The sequence below is a fragment of the Carassius gibelio genome, chromosome A17 (assembly GCF_023724105.1).
Source record: "Carassius gibelio isolate Cgi1373 ecotype wild population from Czech Republic chromosome A17, carGib1.2-hapl.c, whole genome shotgun sequence".
NCBI lineage: Eukaryota > Metazoa > Chordata > Actinopteri > Cypriniformes > Cyprinidae > Carassius > Carassius gibelio.
Genome location: NC_068387.1, coordinates 11,495,570 through 11,512,860, shown reverse-complemented (window position 1 = coordinate 11,512,860; position 17,291 = coordinate 11,495,570). Strand labels below are relative to the sequence as shown.

At 37.9% G+C, this 17,291-nt stretch overlaps 3 protein-coding genes across 6 annotated transcripts in view; 2 read left to right on the top strand and 1 right to left on the bottom strand.

Moving 5' to 3' along the window:
* LOC127933265 (arf-GAP with SH3 domain, ANK repeat and PH domain-containing protein 2) overlaps positions 1 to 8,507 on the top strand; it is a 69,841-nt gene extending 61,334 nt beyond the window's left edge. For 2 of the 4 annotated variants that reach the window (XM_052530112.1, XM_052530110.1), the window contains 7 exons: positions 1,100 to 1,328; positions 2,432 to 2,578; positions 3,988 to 4,108; positions 4,455 to 4,540; positions 4,638 to 4,717; positions 4,847 to 4,960; positions 6,170 to 8,507. In XM_052530112.1, coding sequence (XP_052386072.1) covers positions 1,100 to 1,328; positions 2,432 to 2,578; positions 3,988 to 4,108; positions 4,455 to 4,540; positions 4,638 to 4,717; positions 4,847 to 4,960; positions 6,170 to 6,244 — 852 coding nt within the window. In that variant the 3' untranslated portion in view covers positions 6,245 to 8,507. Of the gene's footprint in view, positions 1 to 1,099; positions 1,329 to 2,431; positions 2,579 to 3,987; positions 4,109 to 4,454; positions 4,541 to 4,637; positions 4,718 to 4,843; positions 4,961 to 6,169 lie in introns of all 4 variants that reach the window. The other 2 variants (XM_052530109.1, XM_052530111.1) reach the window with 1 other exon arrangement.
* Positions 8,508 to 8,644: 137 nt separating this feature from the next.
* Positions 8,645 to 13,020, bottom strand: LOC127933266 (integrin beta-1-binding protein 1). Its single transcript, XM_052530113.1, has 7 exons — positions 12,854 to 13,020; positions 11,847 to 11,976; positions 11,688 to 11,766; positions 11,486 to 11,616; positions 10,124 to 10,216; positions 9,819 to 9,968; positions 8,645 to 9,270 (listed from the first exon to the last, which is right to left on the bottom strand). Exons 2-7 carry the CDS (start codon positions 11,916 to 11,918, stop codon positions 9,199 to 9,201), a joined length of 597 nt encoding a protein of 198 aa, XP_052386073.1. The 5' UTR covers positions 11,919 to 11,976; positions 12,854 to 13,020; the 3' UTR covers positions 8,645 to 9,198.
* LOC128031609 (isoamyl acetate-hydrolyzing esterase 1 homolog) overlaps positions 11,927 to 17,291 on the top strand; it is a 6,044-nt gene continuing 679 nt past the window's right edge. The window contains exons 1-4 of the mRNA XM_052619923.1: positions 11,927 to 11,974; positions 16,112 to 16,164; positions 16,247 to 16,389; positions 16,473 to 16,601. Of these exons, the coding sequence (XP_052475883.1) occupies positions 11,927 to 11,974; positions 16,112 to 16,164; positions 16,247 to 16,389; positions 16,473 to 16,601 (373 nt within the window). The remainder of the gene's footprint in view (positions 11,975 to 16,111; positions 16,165 to 16,246; positions 16,390 to 16,472; positions 16,602 to 17,291) is intronic.

The following is a 17,291-nucleotide window of genomic DNA, read 5'->3' as shown; positions in this document are numbered from 1 at the left end:
GAGATTTGAAAACAAATCGAATTGGTAACCAATGTAGTGAAATCAGAACAGGAGTAATATGGTCTCTCTTTTTGGTACCAATAAAAAACCTAGCAGCTGAATTCTAAACCAGCCTGAGGGTGAGAAAGAGAAGCCTGACTTACACCCAGTTACAAAGCATTGCAATAATCCAGATGAGAAGACACAAAGGAATGAACAACCTTCTCCAAATCACTTAAAGAGAGGATAGACTTCCACTTAGCTATATCTAAGATAAAAAGAAACTATTTTTAAACTACAACAACATTAATTTGGCAATCGAATTTAAGCTCTGAGTCAAAAATAAAGCCTTTTCACAGATAAACTTTTTTTTTTCCCAGGGAGCAATAACAGATTGTCATTAGAATCCATACCACATCCTTTCTGATCAAAAAAATAAACTCTGATTTGTCCTCATTCAATTGGAGAAAGTTGCTTGCCAACCAACACTTCACATCAGCCAAACAGTTATACAAAGACTCAAGAGAAGATTGTTCCAAAAAGGGAAATACATTTGAGAATCATCAGATGGTAATCTATACTGTGCTTATCAATTTTTTTCCCCAACGGAAGCTTATAAAGGGAAAATAAATGGGGTCCCAAAATCGAGCCCTGAGGAACCCCACACGTCAACGGTACAACAGAAGAGTGGTTTCCCAAACTGACTGAAATGGTTCTATAACCTTAAAATAATATGAACACCAGTCCAAGGTGGTGAGTGTTCAAATCAAAGCTAAATACACATAGAAACAGCAAATTCTTGTGGCGCAGAGGACAAAGAAGAGCATACACAGCACAGTGATATGGAGTGACAGAGGAGACTGTTGACAAAGGAATTATTGAATAAAGTCATTATTTTTGTTTTCTTCGCTTACAAAAAGTGTTCCTGTTGCTTCATATAATACAGATTGCGTGTCTGATGGCAGATGGACTATTCCGACAATGACTTTTCATACCTTTTATGGAACTTTGACAGTGTATTTTACTTGGCAGTCTATGGGTAAATATTTGTTGTGATTTTTGTGAATATTGAGTGGGTTTATCTGATCTCACTTACAGCATTTAACCTTTGTGCCTATAGTCCAGTCCTCACCGGCGGGACGAGAGGCCCATCAGCTGCTACACACCGGGCAGTAATTCCCTTCAGCCCAGTCCGGCTAGCCTGGCACGAGACATACGAGACGTGGGCAAAGACAAGCAGCGTTTCATTCCTAACCTTGTCAACAATGAGACCTATGGTACCATCATCAACACCAACTCACCGGTCACCCTCTCCACCTCTGCTCCACCTCTACCACCCCGAAATTTAGGTACTTTATTTTTCAAAAAGATCACCATGAAAAGAAAAACAATCAGGGATGTGATTTCTGTATTTTACGACCTCTGAGGGATGACCCAGATAGATGGATGGATAGATAGATGTTATATATATATATATATATATATATATATATATATATATATATATATATATATATATATATATGTTATATATATATATATATATATATATATATATATATATATATATATATATATATATATATATATATATATATATATATATAAAAGCTAATCAAATTCTACAAAAAGTCAAACATACATAAATGCAGCATGTCAGTGAAAGACTGTTTGACCCTTTATGATTATCATTCAGGCCACAATAGGCCACAATGTCCCCGGGAACACAAGATAGGTAAAAATGTATAGCCTGAATGCACTGGAAGTCACTTTGAATAAAAGCGTCTGCTAAATGCATAAATTTAATTTTTAATTTAAATTTAATTTAAATTTAAAATGTAATATGCTGCTGTATCTTTGGCCTGATGTGGTGTCTCAAAACGGCAGAATTCTCATTTGACCTGTTCTTGAATTCTCACCGTCACCCAGTTGCTCTGCAAAGCTCCATAGCAACGGCTGTGTGAAGATGCTGACCTATATGAGCGCTCCCAGAGTCCCTGGACAGGGAGCCGATCTGAGCTCAAACGCTCGGCAGCAGGTGTCACGGGCAGCTGCACTCTTTCAGACACTTTCAGGACTGTTTTTAAGGCCTTTCAGCTCTTAAGAAGACATAAGCTAGATTCCAGTGAACAAGAGACTGGTAACCTTCTGACTTTGTCTGTCAGAGTTTAACTCGGATAAAAACTACGTTAGAACTAATGTTTTTCTCTCTACTGGGACTTTGCTCTCAAACATCAGTTAGAGACTTCACAATGAGCTATATTCTTAAAGACACTAATGAAATTGGGTGCATAACGGAGCTCTGCTGGTCTGGAGCAGCTCCAGGGTCCAGAAAAAGAGACATAGCAGAGCTTTCTCATCATCTAGTAAACACAAGCGGTGTCCTGTAGACCAGTCTGTTTGAATCTGACAATCAGTTGCTCTGTCTTCTCTTCTCTTCTCCTTCCCACAGTTCAGCCGTCTGGTCTTGCTGGAATAGCTCAGGGATCTCCCGGTTGGAAGCCTGGCTCCCTAGATCTGACCGGCAGGCAGCGATCTTCCTCTGACCCCCCCAACATGCATCCACCAGCGCCCCCCTTACGGGGCACATCCACTTCCCGTGAGTTGGCTGTAGATGAATGAGTGGATGAAGCTTTGCTCCTGGCCAGTGATTCAGTTTCATGTGCTGCTCTGTGTTTAGATTTAGTTTAGGGACAGACTGTGCTTTGATTGATCCTGGATCTGCTTTTTGTAATGAGATGTCATGACATGGCAGTGTCTTACCTCATGAATATTAATTAGCTTATGTCTTTAGCTGATTGACCATACTTAACTGTCCATTCATGTTAATATTAATATTCATGAACAAATGGCAGGTAGCAGGCTTCAGAAATTCTGGTCTGCACTGGTCTTGAAGCTGAAAGGCTGAAATTGATCCATACCTGATTTCCCCCCAAAATTCAAGACAAACGCACTCTCTTTGTCTTTCATTCATTTTTTATCTGTTCAGGGATTTACAGATCATTAGTGCATCTTTCTGTTCTCTTAATTCAGGCTAAAAAAATAACATGAGATGCTGAAACAGTTAAAAAAAAAATATATAATAATAATAATAATACTAATAAACATTTTAAATATACTTGTAAGCTTATATATATATATATATATATATATATATATATATATATATATATATATATATAAGCCTACAAGTATATTTAAAATGTTTATTAGTATTTTTTTACATAAAGTTAAGTCATGCTCAATACTATGATATTTATTAATCTATAAATAACCCATATAAAAATTATTAAAGCCAACAATATCATTAGTTTCAGTATCAGTTTTCTTTTTTTTTTTTAAATGTTTTATATGTACAGTACCAACCATGTTTTGTCTAAATCGGCCAAAATGGGTGGAACTTAAGGAATTATAGTTTCCATATAAAAAGTAATGGAATTTCATAACACATTAAAATGAATAATAATCTAATTATGATCAATTATTTGTATTATTACAGTTTTTGATTTATTGGGTTTTCTTGTTTGCAAACAAGCACCAAAATAAAACATACATGTTCTCAACTAAAACACCTCGGGCAGAACAAAACAATGGCTGAATATTTATTAAGGATAATGAAAATACATATTTAAACACAAAACAAAATGTGGCTGTCATTTACTGTGACCATTAGTACCCTATAATATAGTAATATAAATATATTAAATAGCAAAATACAGTTTTGTTTAACTCCACAATATTAATCAGCTATATATATATGTGTGTGTGTGTGTGTGTGTTATTAACTATAATATATTATTTTTACATGTTATTTGTAATTAATTAAAAATATTTTAAAACGTCTCTATACACAAATCAAGAAAAACTGGAGTGTCAGAGAAATTCAGGTGTGGGGACCCTGTTAACAATAATAAAGCACAAAAAATATTGAAACATCTGTGAAAAGTTTGTTGTAGTAGTTGTGAGGATCTGTAACATAAAGGCAGCTATTTGATGACTTGTGTGCAGTTCTTGTTCCCAGCGGAGCTCTTCCTCCTGTGGCTAAAACTGGCAGTATGATGGAGGCCATGACTACACAGCCCAAACCCGGACAGGGGCCTCCTGGGCAGAGCATCAGCCGGGCTACAAGGTCAGAATACTAAACAACCATAGACCAAATACACACACGTGTGTGCATATTCACAAGGTATCCTCTAGTCCATGCATAGAACTTTCCGTAGAGTGTTTGGTGAGTCTGATTCCAGTAAAAGGTGAGTGTGCCCTTATCTGAACACAGAGGTGGAAAACGCCTTGAGGGAAATAAAATTCCTATTCAAGTCCTCATTCACGCACACGGTGCCAGAGGACCAGACAAGTAGGGCACTCAGATTACTAATGGTGTTATACCAGCATGACCTGAGTGGAAATATCATAGCCTTTAGTACTACAGAAACTGTACACACATTCACATCTGTTGTTGTTGTTGTTGTTTGCAGCACGGACAAAAGCTTCAGTAAAAGCACACTGATGCGCTCCGGATCCATCGAGAGACCAGGCAGATCTCAGAGAAACCATGCTGACTGTAAGTTGATAAGTTGTATTAATAAAAGGCTTGCGGCAATAGTTATAGTGAAAATGCAAAGCTAATTGTGATGTCATTTCCTGTTTTTGTGCAACAGCTAAAGAAGTTCCTGGAGGCCCCCAAAACACCACTGGTCAAACTCTGCCCACTACACACATGCCCAGGAAAACTTACCTGGTATGTTCAACCACAAGACGACGTTCCAAATATGTGAATCCAGTCAGATCGAAAGCAGCATATTTGGAGTGTATGAGATGCTAAGTGACATGTTCTTGTGTTTCCACTGGATGTGTGTGTGGTAAGCAGAGGCCGAAGCGTGTGAAGGCCATGTATAACTGTGTGGCTGATAACCCAGACGAGCTGACGTTCTCTGAGGGAGAGGTGATCGTCGTGGACGGTGAGGAGGACCACGAGTGGTGGGTGAGTATCCTGTGTAAATGTTTTTGATGCTGTGCTGAGGTTCTTGTCCTGGATTTCTTTCTCGGTCTGGTCTTAGGATGAATGTGGTGAGCCTAAAAATAGTGTACGTTTTTTTTAGATCTCGCAAACAGCAGACAGAAAATCCAAAGTTAATAGTTTAGAAAGGGATTTAAAATGTCTTTGCAAAAAAGATGCATGAACTACATCTTCTACAAACTTGTCTTATACATATTATATGTTCATAAATAATAGAAGGGAAGTACTTTTTTTTTTTTAATCTCAAAAGTCAAGGTAATTCAAACTCAAAATGACTGAAGTTATGATACCAGTAGACTGTTATTAAGGAGCCTATAAATGTTCTGTAAAAACAATGAACAGCAGCTTTCAGCCTGATGTCACTATGATGCCAACACGTAATTTCAGAAATACACTATTACCGTATTTTTCGGACTATAAGTCGCACCTGAGTATAAGTCGCATCAGTCCAAAAATACGTCATGATGAGGAAAAAAAACATATATAAGTCGCATTTATTTAGAACCAAGAGAAAACATTACCGTCTACAGCCGCGAGAGGGCGCTCTATGTCTTCAGTGTAGTCTACAGGAGCACTGAGCAGCACAGAGCGCCCTCTCGCGGCTAGAGACGGTAATGTTTTCTATTGGTTAATTTATCTTGGTTAATTTCTCTTGGTTCATGTCAAATTAATTTTGATAAAGTCGCAGACCAGCCAAACTATGAAAAAAAGTGTGACTTATAGTCCGGAAAATACGGTAGTTCTTTACAGGTTTTTATTAGATTGCGCTACTTTTCCAGTTTTTTCTATTTGACTGTTGCGCTTGCGTCTGTTTTCTGCATTCTAAAGAAGGTGGCGCTCAAGATAAAAGTTAAACACCCATCTTCCTGGATTTTTTCCAATTTCACTGCTCACATTGCATCTTTGTCAACTAGGGGTGCACAATAAATATCGGCCGATAATTAATGCGCATCTCGTCAGTAAAGCCGATGTGTCACACGTGAGCGGTTCATCTCGTATTGGAACATTGGCATAGTATCAAAGTGTCTAATATTTCTATTTAAAATCGTAATTCCTCAATAAATAAAAAAAACTATTAAATTGCGGAGAAACATTAAATTCAAAATAATCAATAAAATCAGAAATGTCACCCAGCCCTATATGTGACAGACTTTCCCTTTGATTGTTTTGTAGCTGGGCCACATAGAGGGAGAGCCAATGAGAAGAGGAGCATTTCCGGTCACATTCGTGCAGTTCATCATGGACTGAGGTTCACAGATTATAGACACGGAGTTGGACGATGAAGGCACTTCTCTGCTTCTGTGTGGTCTCACTGACCATCATCATCTTCATCAATGTCCCCTTTATCGTAAGGCTTCTTCTGAGCTTCCAAAATCCCTGGCTCTAGCCTGGCTTGAGAGACTCTGTCTCTGGAATATAACAGCTTTCTGGGCTTTTTGTTTTTAATTTTTGTTTTGTGAACCAGATAGGATTCCGAATGAGTTTCATACATCTAATCTAGTCGCACTTTTAACCTAATTTACCATGAGCGCAATGCTAATGAGATGAATGTCACCAAAATGAAGGTTTTATTCCGACATCATTATTCCTTTTAGATAGACTGCTCTATACCGTAAAGTTGTTTTTGAAGTACACAGATCTGTGAATATAGTCTTGTTTGCCCACATTCTGTGATTGGCAAAAAAAAAAAAAAGGCAGAAAGATAATTGGAGAATCATTGACTTTTGAGTTGGAAAAGACAGTTTTGTCAATGGTGCTACACCAGGAATATGCTACAAGAGCCGTCTGCCTCCGATGTCCCCGTTTCACACTACCTGCCCCAGTGCTGAGTGTATCAATAGACCTTCCCTGCTCACACACGGGAAATATCTGAAGTGCACTGAGTGGATGAGAGAGAGAGAGAAACGGACAGACACAAGAGTGCTTTAGTGCGGGCTGAGGGACAGGGGATGTGGAGACTGAATTAAAGTAATCTTGGCCCTGTACCTGCTGGGAGTTTTAAGCAGCGTGACAGTCTGCATGAACATTCAGTGGCCTCCAGAGAGAGCAATGGAGCATCAAAGAGGTTTATTTCTGTATAGATATTTATAATCTGAAGCTGTCCTTCTGTGTTCTTGATTTAGGTGCTCTTATTGATCAGAATGATCTTTTGCAGACCTTCCTTCAGTGTGCAGGCCACTTGCCTTGAGACATCTGTGGAACACTGTCACTTATCAAATAACTCATTCATTCATTCTTAAAGTGATAGCCCAAAAATTGAAAATGTGGTCATTTATTTACCCTCATGTTCTTTCAAACAGTGCAAAAGAAGTAGAGTAGTCCAGAGTGCTCCATACTATTAGTTTTCTATATTCCAAGTCTAATGAAGTTCTATTGTAACTTTGTGTCAAGCACAAAACAATATTTAAATGGACTGTTCACCCCATTATGATACTTCTACCCTTAAAAAAAAAATCACAATTTTATCACATTCGTATCGTTCCAAACCTGTATGACTCATTTATTTTATGGAACACAAAATAAATTTTGAAGAGCATAGGAACCAGGCAACATTAGAGCCTATTGTCTTCTATTGTGAAGGCAAAAATAACTTATTTGAGAAATGTGTAATAAATATATAATATATGTATCTATATATACTATTTTATATATATATATACATACACACACACACACCGGATCTGGCTGGTTCTGTGGAAGCTAAAAAGGTTTGAAATATCATGACGACAGCATTTTCAGTTCTGGGTGAACTATTCTCTTAAGCTGCTCTTCTCTTTCTTCAGTGTGCAAAACAGGACTGTACTGAATAGTGTTTTTACCTCGAGATCTCCAAAACCTAGTCATTTTTAACAGATTTCAAGCTGTCAGTTTGAGATCGTTTCCACCTCCCAGGATGTTCCCAGAGTCTCCCTGCTTCGGTTGGCCAGATGGGTGTTCCCTGCACCAGTAATAACTCTGCATCTCTCTGATTGTATTCCAGGGGAAATTAAAATCCCTCGTGTCATTTCCCCTCACAACACTTCTTTAAATCCTTTCTAAAGCTTTGAAATGCTCATCCATCTGTAATTGTGTGCAGGAGTAGCACAGCAGAGTGTTTTATGTCATGAGTGTTTGATGTGGTTGCAGAGCAACTTAATAGAGTCTGTTATGTAACTTTTAATTACAGTCACGTTAGTCTTGATTGAGCTCGGACCATAGTGACCTGTAACTCGCCCGAGGGATGTAATTATTATACTGTGTTCAGCTCATTGTATATGGTTTATGGTCAGCACCTGGCTGTCTGTGATTGTAGATAAATGTAGACTTTGCTTTGTGCATATTTAATTGCAAACAGAGAGCTAAACTGTTAATGACTGATGTTTTGATGTACTGTTAGATAAGACTGTTACAGTACACTCTGAACCAAGATGAAACGACCTCTATTCACCCGTTTACCATAAACGTCATTGATGCTAATATATATGGACAAATAAATGGAAAAACTGGAATTAAAAAATTGCAAATTATTGTTCATGTGTTGCATTATTTGGGTGGGTAAGTACATTTTCACAGGCTTTATGTTCCTCAATTAAGAGGGCTGTGGGATGTTGTTGTTGCTATTAAAGGTCTGCCATCTAGTGGAAATGAGGAGGAAAAACCAAGATGAAACTGTATTACATTCGCATTTATTGTACCATATTAAATGATCTGATCCCACCTGGATCAGGAGGATGACAAAAAAGGGGCATGTACATATAAAAGACACAAAGGGTTTGGGTTTTACAGCATCTTTGTGTTTACACTGACATTAATGTACCACGGTTTACACAAATCCCATTAGAGCCCGACAAATCCCAGATTCACTGGCCCATAGTGGGAAATGTGCTTTGAGGTTATTGTATATTTACATTAAATAAGATTAAATTAGGTTACAAAAATAGACACAGCCCAAACTTGGTTTTTGGGTTGTGGTGGGGCTGTTAAAGAGAAGAGGATGCTGGGACTAATGTATATGGTGTAAACATGTGGTTGAGATGGCTGCCCTTTCATGCTGAACAAAGACGGATCAGCTCTACTGACATGAATCAAAGTGAGACGAATTCCAGCATTTCTGTCAGAAGCGTTTCAAAAGGGCACCTTCCACAAACAGACTTCAATCCTCCTCCTGCTGCTGCTGAGTGAGTGAGGGAGGGTAGAGGAACAGGAACACTCCCAAACAGACCTCAGGACTTCTCTGAGGCCAGGGCACAGTCGAAGGAGGTGGACAGTACTTTACAGATGGCCTGGGCTTGTTCCTGTAGAGCACCAAATAATGCTGCCTTAGTGAGCAGAAAATAAAAACATTTGAACAGTAGTGTACTCTATAATATATGGTATGTTTATACAGTAGTATAAATATCAATAGAAAATACATACAGCACATACATGTGTAAAATAGTTTCAGTTAATTTATGTAAATGTCTGATTCAACTATTCATCATCACTCAGTGAAAATAAATGTATTACAAGTAATAAACACAATATGCTCAATGCATTGGCATTATTTATAAATGTATATATATATATGACAATATCAGAAACCTTTGTGATGATTTGATTAAAAAAATTAAAAGTGCAATTATTTTTGACATGCTTTATTTTTTTGCCCTAATCGTTTTAAATAAAATTTGTTACAATAGCCTTTTGGTCTAAATGATGGTGCCTCCAGTTTAAAAGAAAATCTATTCATCTTTTCACTCATTTCAGGGCTAACACACAACTAGTGAAACACAGTTCTCTGCTACACTGTCCAGATCTGGGCCTGACTCATACTTCAGAAACACTTCCTGTCTCGAGGTCTTACCGCACTGCTGCACTGATACACCCAGATGCTGCACTCCTGCTGCTCTGCATCTGTGGTCTTCAGGGCGAGCAGGTTTTTTCCAGCACCCAGACCATCATCATAGCAAAGCATTCGTACAATCAGGTAGAGCGGGTGACGGTGAAGCACATCCTGAGAAAACAGGGAATAATGCTAGATGATAGAGGTAATGTTCTGTTCCATTGTGGTCATGAATCTAAATGTTTCTTTCATATGCTCCTATAGTTGGTGTATAAAAAAAAGAGTGAGTATTAAACAATGACATTGGGTCAGGTGAATGCACTCACACACTGGTCCAGTGAGGCCACTTTAACTCCATGCTTGGACACTCCCAGAATCATCTCCTCATCTCTAGGCACAAACGGCAGTTTTCCATCTTGCTTTAAATTGAATATATGAAACATAATGAAGGTTTTTAAAACAGCTTCAGTCTTGATGCATGATTTATTATAACTATTTGATTTTATAGGCCAGGAAAATATGATAAAGTGTTTTCCCAAAATATATGTGGACCTGGACAACAGAACCAGGCTTTAAGTGTCAACTTTTTTTTTTTTTTATTGAGATTTATACAATATCTGAAAAGATAAATAAATAAGCTTTCCATTGAAGTTAGGATCAGACAATATTTGGCCGATTTGAAAATCTGGAAATCTGAGAGTGCAAAAAATCTAAATCACCTTTGAATTTGTCCAAATGAATTCTTAGCAAGGCATATAACGAATCAAAAATGTTTTGATATACACTGTATTTACGGCAGGAAGTTTACAAAATATCTTCATGGAACATAATCCTTACTTAATATCCTAATGATTTTGGGCATAAAAGAAAAATCGATAATTTTGACCCATACAATGTTTTTTTTTTTTTTTTTTGCCTATTGGCTAAAAATATACCCCAGTGTCTTAAGAGTGGTTTTGTGGTCCAGGGTCACATACTGTACTTCAACATCATCTGAAAATTGTAAGAATTACAGGCTTCTACCAAAGTGGTCACATAACAAAACATCTATCAAAGATGAAGATTCGAAATTTACACATCACTTTCTCACCAATGAATCCTCTGCAGTGAATGGGTGCCGTCAAGCCAGGAAAATAATATAACGTTTTTTACCAAAATATATGTGACCCTGGACCACAAAACCAGGCTCAAGTGAAAAGCTGCATGTCTCTAAGAAACAAATCCATTATTAAATAACTTTAACCTTAAACTGTTGCCAAAATTCCAGTCAATAATCCATAATAATGCTTCCTCCAGTGAAAAAGTCAGCTTCTGCTGTCCTCTCGCACAAAATCCACAAATATATGTTTAGAACCACTGTTTCCTTATAAACGGTGATGTCTTATGGATTATGGACTCAGCGCTTTGAATTTATTACAAACAAGCGTGTTTTCACTTGATGAGACATTAACTGATGGACTTGTGATGTTTGGACTCTTATTCTGACGGCACCCATTCACTGCAAAGGAACCATTAGCAAGAAATTGATGTAACGTTAAATTTCACCAAATCTGTTTTGATGAAGAAACAAACTCCTCTTCATCTCGGATGGCCTAAGGCTGAGTACATTTTCAGCAAAGTTAAATGTTTGGGTGAACTACTCTTTTTAAGAGGGTGACATCGAATCTTCCCCTTTTGTAGATCCTTACCTGAGCTGCATCGATGTAGTTGATCAGGTCTAGAGGCTCCTGAAGGGTTTTGCTCATCTCAAACTGTAGCTTCTCGATGGCTCCCACATACTTGACTCTGAACTCAGCACAGGTGTCAGACACGGCGTTACCTGAGGGTTCAACAAGGTCAGGGTCACATATGTACACACATGAGTTTCTAGATGTTTCAGTGAGGACTAACTTGAGCTCTTGGTGGAGTCCGTATCAAGACTGGCGACTGTGCTGGACCTAGACAGGCCCCCCAAACTGGAATCTACCGACTGGATAAAGGGAGATTAGAGTTTATCGTGTCCTTCGTGGAAACCAGAGCTCAGCAGACAGAATGGCTGAATCCCTTTACCTTGCTTTTAGTGCTGATCTCACTGCTCTGGGAGCTGCTGCTGCTGTGGCGCTTCTTCACCTTTCGAAACATCCTTCACCATGACGCCAGCGCTGCGGGTCTCCAGCTTCCCAGCAGATGGAAGCAGAGTCTGAGGAAAAATAACAGCATCAAAACCACACCCATGGTTTCCTGTAAAGATTCCAATATTTAGAGAACAAATATTTAATTACATGATTATTTCATGATCCAATCAATGTTTAACAAAATTATTATTATGTATTTTTTTTGGTAGATTTCCATTTGTATGTCAGATACACATTTTTTTTTTTTTTTTTTAAGAATTTATGCTTAATGGTGTACAGAGAGTACAATATGCTAATCGATGACATATTTTATAAACAGAGCAAATTAGAAACTAATATAAAAATACAGAAATAAAAATGGGAATTAAGAGATGTAAACTCTGAATCGTGAAAAAAACTCCTCACTTATATTAGAAAACTTAGATTTCACATTAGATATCATTACATCATATCGTTATGCATCATTTCATTCAATTAAACAATTAAAAACAGTTAAATTTGTAAACTCAACACTGACTATTAACCAAAAAAAAAAAAACACTATGCTGTGAGAGCTGTCAATTAACAAGGTTCCTTACGCAGTATTTCTGCTCAGACACATTACGTTATGAGAAATCCAGCATAGACATGTTCTCGGGGTGCAGGGCACTCCACGAGCCCACGCCCCTATAAAACAATGGTGCCAAACTTTGAGTAACTTTCTAGGAGTCGCTCAGCTCGCGCTTCATGTCATTTCTTCACGGCACGAGCTCACCGTGACGGCGCTGCTAATAAAACCCCGCGGAAAGTAACGGAAAGCCGTTGCTAGGATAAACAGTCAGCAGCAGCCCACGTCTATACTGACTAATGCGAGCGCAAAGGGCTCTCGTCTGGTCGTTTAATGGCATCTCTATAATTAAATATGGAGAATTTGAACTTGGTAAACAAGCACACTGGCCATACCTCTGTTTTGAGCTCACTATTCAGCAGTGTACAGCCGTAATAATAACTAATAAGTAGGTTCATCAAAGCAGCGGTCGGCAGCCCCCTCTGTTTTGGCGAGACTTGCGTTGACACTTCACTTCCTGTACGGCTCCACCCAGCACTTCTTAAAGGGGACGCGCGTTAATAAATGGCTGTGTTTAGATTGGAGTGTCAACTTACTAGAACTACTACAGTATATACTACATTACCTAATATTTTTAAATAGTAAGTGGCTATGATATAACTGATATCAGCTTACTAACTGCTCTATATACTTTAAATATATTAATTATTTAATTAATTCATTCATTCATTAGCAAGAGGCTATGTATCATTGATCTATAAAAGTCATTATACAGACCAGTGCTATGAATCCATTTTAAACAGATCCACTCGCAATTAAATAATTTAACATTTATTAAGGTGTTATTGGCAATAGCATAACTAGAAAAAATGTATATTCATTCTCTCTCTCTCTCTCTCTCTATATATATATATTTGAGACATTTTAAGACTTTATTCATTTACATGAAATTTCCAGGTCTAAAAATCACAGTGTTAAAATGATGCATCCTTTTATACCCAGGTTTTTTTGAGGGGTAAAATGAAAATTATCTTGATTTTAAGTTTTTCTGGTTTATTTTAATGCTTGTTTTGTTTTATTTTATTTTATTTAAGTCCTCTTGAGGCCTTCTTGGAAGGTTGCTGAGGTCTCGTAGTGGGCCCCGAGCCCAGTTGAAAACCACTCCTATATACGGTTATTAATTTACTTGTTTGTGTGTTTGTAAATGGCCATGTTTAGAATGGACCGAATAACACAAACTGTATTCTTGTTTATTTGTTACATAGTTAGAATAGAAGAAAATACACCTTAGTAAGCTTTATGCACTCCCTGTGGTTTGTTTATTTATTAGATAGTATGTGGTTATGTTTAGAATAAATGCAATGACACTTTAGTAAGTTATATACACTCTATAAAGTCTGTTTATTTGTTTGATAGTAAGTGGTAACGTTCTAAAGCTAGCACGTGGATCTGACACGCGCTGCACAGTTCAGTAAACGAGAGAGGATTCGAAGATTCGAAGAATCAAAGCGACTCAATAACACAGGTAACATTTTGGGAACACAGTTTGAGCAGTGGCGGTTCTACATTGAAATACACCCTGGGCGAGCCCCCTTTCGAGCGCCCCCCCCCCCAAAACAAAGTTCTGCACTGGTTTCTCCCAAGGTTTTTTTCTCCATTCAGTCACCGATGTAGTTTTGGTTCCTTGCCGCTATCGCCTCTGGCTTGCTTAGTTGGGGTCACTTCATCTACAGCGATATCGTTGACTTGATGATTGCAAATAAATGCACAGACACTATTTAACTGAACAGAGATGACATCACTGAATTCAATGATGAACTGCCTTTAACTATCATTTTGCATTATTGACACACTGTTTTCCTAATGAATGTTGTTCAGTTGCTTCGACGCAATGTATTTTGTTTAAAGCGCTATATAAATAAAGGTGACTTGACTTGACTTGACACACGCACACACACACACGATATGCACACCTGAAAACTCATGCTGGGGAGAAGTAGAGGCAAAGAGGTCTTCATCCTCAATATCAGATATTTGTGGAGACATATGTGTAGCGGAGGAGGTGGTTGGCTCATCCTGACCAGTGGCAGAGGATGCTCCAAAATATTTTAGAAGTGCCCCTGAAATTGCAATTGAATTGCATTTGAAATCAAAAGACCATAGGATAATGTTTTATAAAGCTAAAACAGCCTGGGGTCAAATTGACTCAAAACATAATAGAAGGGTTACATAAACATGCTCTTACACATTAAATGTCTGTCATTACATGCTATATCCTCCTAGACCCCCCCCCCCCAAAAAAAAACATTTATTTATTTCGTTTTTTTCCCCCCATGTCATCACATTGTTTAGAGCATAGAAACAAATGGTAAATATATATATATATATATATATATATATATATATATATATATATATATATATATATTGAAAAATTATATTTTATTCATGTTATGCTATGGTCACTAGGACTCAGCTGTTTAAATAATAAAATGACTTTAAATTATATGTATAGGCAAAAACAATGGGATTTTATTTTTTAATCACCAAAATCTTTTTGGGTTTCAGGATATTTTTCAACCAAAATTTGTATATTAATCTAACTTTCATGGAGGAACCATTAGCTCTTTGGTTACTGCCTCAAATTCTATGCATGACAAATTCTATGCCTGACACACTGTTCGTCTTTAACCTACAGATTTGAAAATGCCGTTGGTTATTTACAGGGCCTAACGTTAAACCAACTGATGGAAATGATAACTGAACTTGTAACAGTTTTATTGCAAAGCACAATATTATAAATTAGATCTCGTGATTGAGTTGAAATCAAATTATTGTTGTATAAGCATAGCAAGCATCATAGCAAAAAGGCTAACAAAGAGTTATACCCACCACCAATTAACATTAGCCCTTCATTCATGAAATGGATACTGTAATCATACAGAGAGAGAGAACATAGTTGCATACCTTTATCTTTTGCTCGTTTCTCCTCTTATTTTTTTCTTTTTTTTCGAAATTGGGCATCTGATGGCTTTGACCTTTTCTTCTCCATCTCTGTTTATTTGGCACTCGACAATCAACAGATTTCCCATCCCCCCAACTGTCACTCACGACCAGAAGTCAAGACTAAACCAATTCACCTTGATGACCGCATAATCGTTTTGTATCACCTAGTTTCATTTGCAGGAACTATAGGCCTGTATTATAACATTATGAATGAAATGTGCGTTATTTGGAAGAAAGTCGAGGTGTGTGACTGACTTTAGCCTATTATTAATTATATTACTAGTGTGGATCCCCCGTCCCCGTCCACCCCCGCGCCCTGTCCGTTCCATTTGAGAGAGACCCAGAGGTGAAATGTCGCCCGCGGTACATTTTCAGCAAGCAGGGGCGCCGGTGTCCTGACATTTTATCACCGGCAGCTGCAGGGAGCGCCAATTTGCCAGTTCCACACACAGTGAAATTATATAAATGATGAAAAACCGCTTAGCGATGTAGATGTTTTTTTTTTTTTTTTTATCTGCTCGTGCTGCCGCCCCCAATGTGTCACGAAAAAATGACGCCCCGGGCGGCTGCCCGGTTCGCCCGTGCCTAAAACCGCTACTGAGTTTGAGGTTTGTTCTTTACCCTGACATGCTTTGTTTTTGTTTCAGTTTACGTTTCAAGCGAACGGATGGGGTTCCGAGATCTCTCATAAAGTCGCCAGGTACAGTTATGACAGCACGTATGTATTTTTGCCTTCATACCACTGCAGCGGATGTTTTTTTTTCATTCCTTTCATTCATTAGAAAATGCGACGTAGTAAACCGAGGCTTGTCCGGTTATAACACGAGGTGGGCTAAGTTTGTGCTTCCTCGCACCGTGCCCATTTCTGATGCTGCTATTGCTGCTGTGACCGTCTTCTTCGGCGCTAATGATTGTGCATTGGAAGGTGACAGTATTTCACGTGTCATTTCAAGCTCTGAACACCAGCGGCGGTGATAATATGAGACACTTAGAAACGTTTCTTTGCAGATAAGAACCCTTTGCAGCACGTGCCTCTTCAGGAGTTCACTGAGAATTTAAAAGATGTTCTCAAATATCTGGTGACTATAGGAGTGTCCAAAGAGAAGATCATCTTTATCACACCACCACCACTTAATGGCAACAGGACCACTGGGAGGAGCCAGAGGAGCTTGATCTTTTTCACAGATTATCTGTCTCATATTCTACTGTCAGGACATAATGACAGGTTTATTAAATATGTAAAAAAATATATTTTTATAAAAGTTACCTACTGCAGCTTTAATTAAACATGCAACTTGGCATGGAGTCTGTTGCATGCATATTGCATGATCTTTCCTTTTTCCCATACTATAAAAAAAAAAACATATATATACTGTACTGTATATATATTCATAATAATTTGCAATATACAGTGTGCAACAAGCAGAACTCTAGTATTTAGTCACAAAGCCTCTCGCACACACACACACACATTTTAGATTTTTTTTTTTTATCAGGTTCAGCTTTGAATCGGTTGAACTCTTTGGCTGGTCAGTATGCGCAGGCCTGTGTTCAGAATGCTGGAGAGTCTGGAGCCTTACTGGGGAGATGTGGACCCAAAATGCCCTGAGAGCTGCCTACTGTGATTAAAACACAGGTCAAATGATGCACAGAAGGTAAAAAACACCATTCAGTTCCTGTGGTTTATATGTGGACATTTTTAGATACACTAAACAATCATAAATTGTGTAAGGACAATCCAGCAGTCACAACTGTTCCTTAAACTGAAACCAGTCGTATCTGAAAATGGGTTATTCTGAGTTACTCAAATTAAATCACAGATAATGT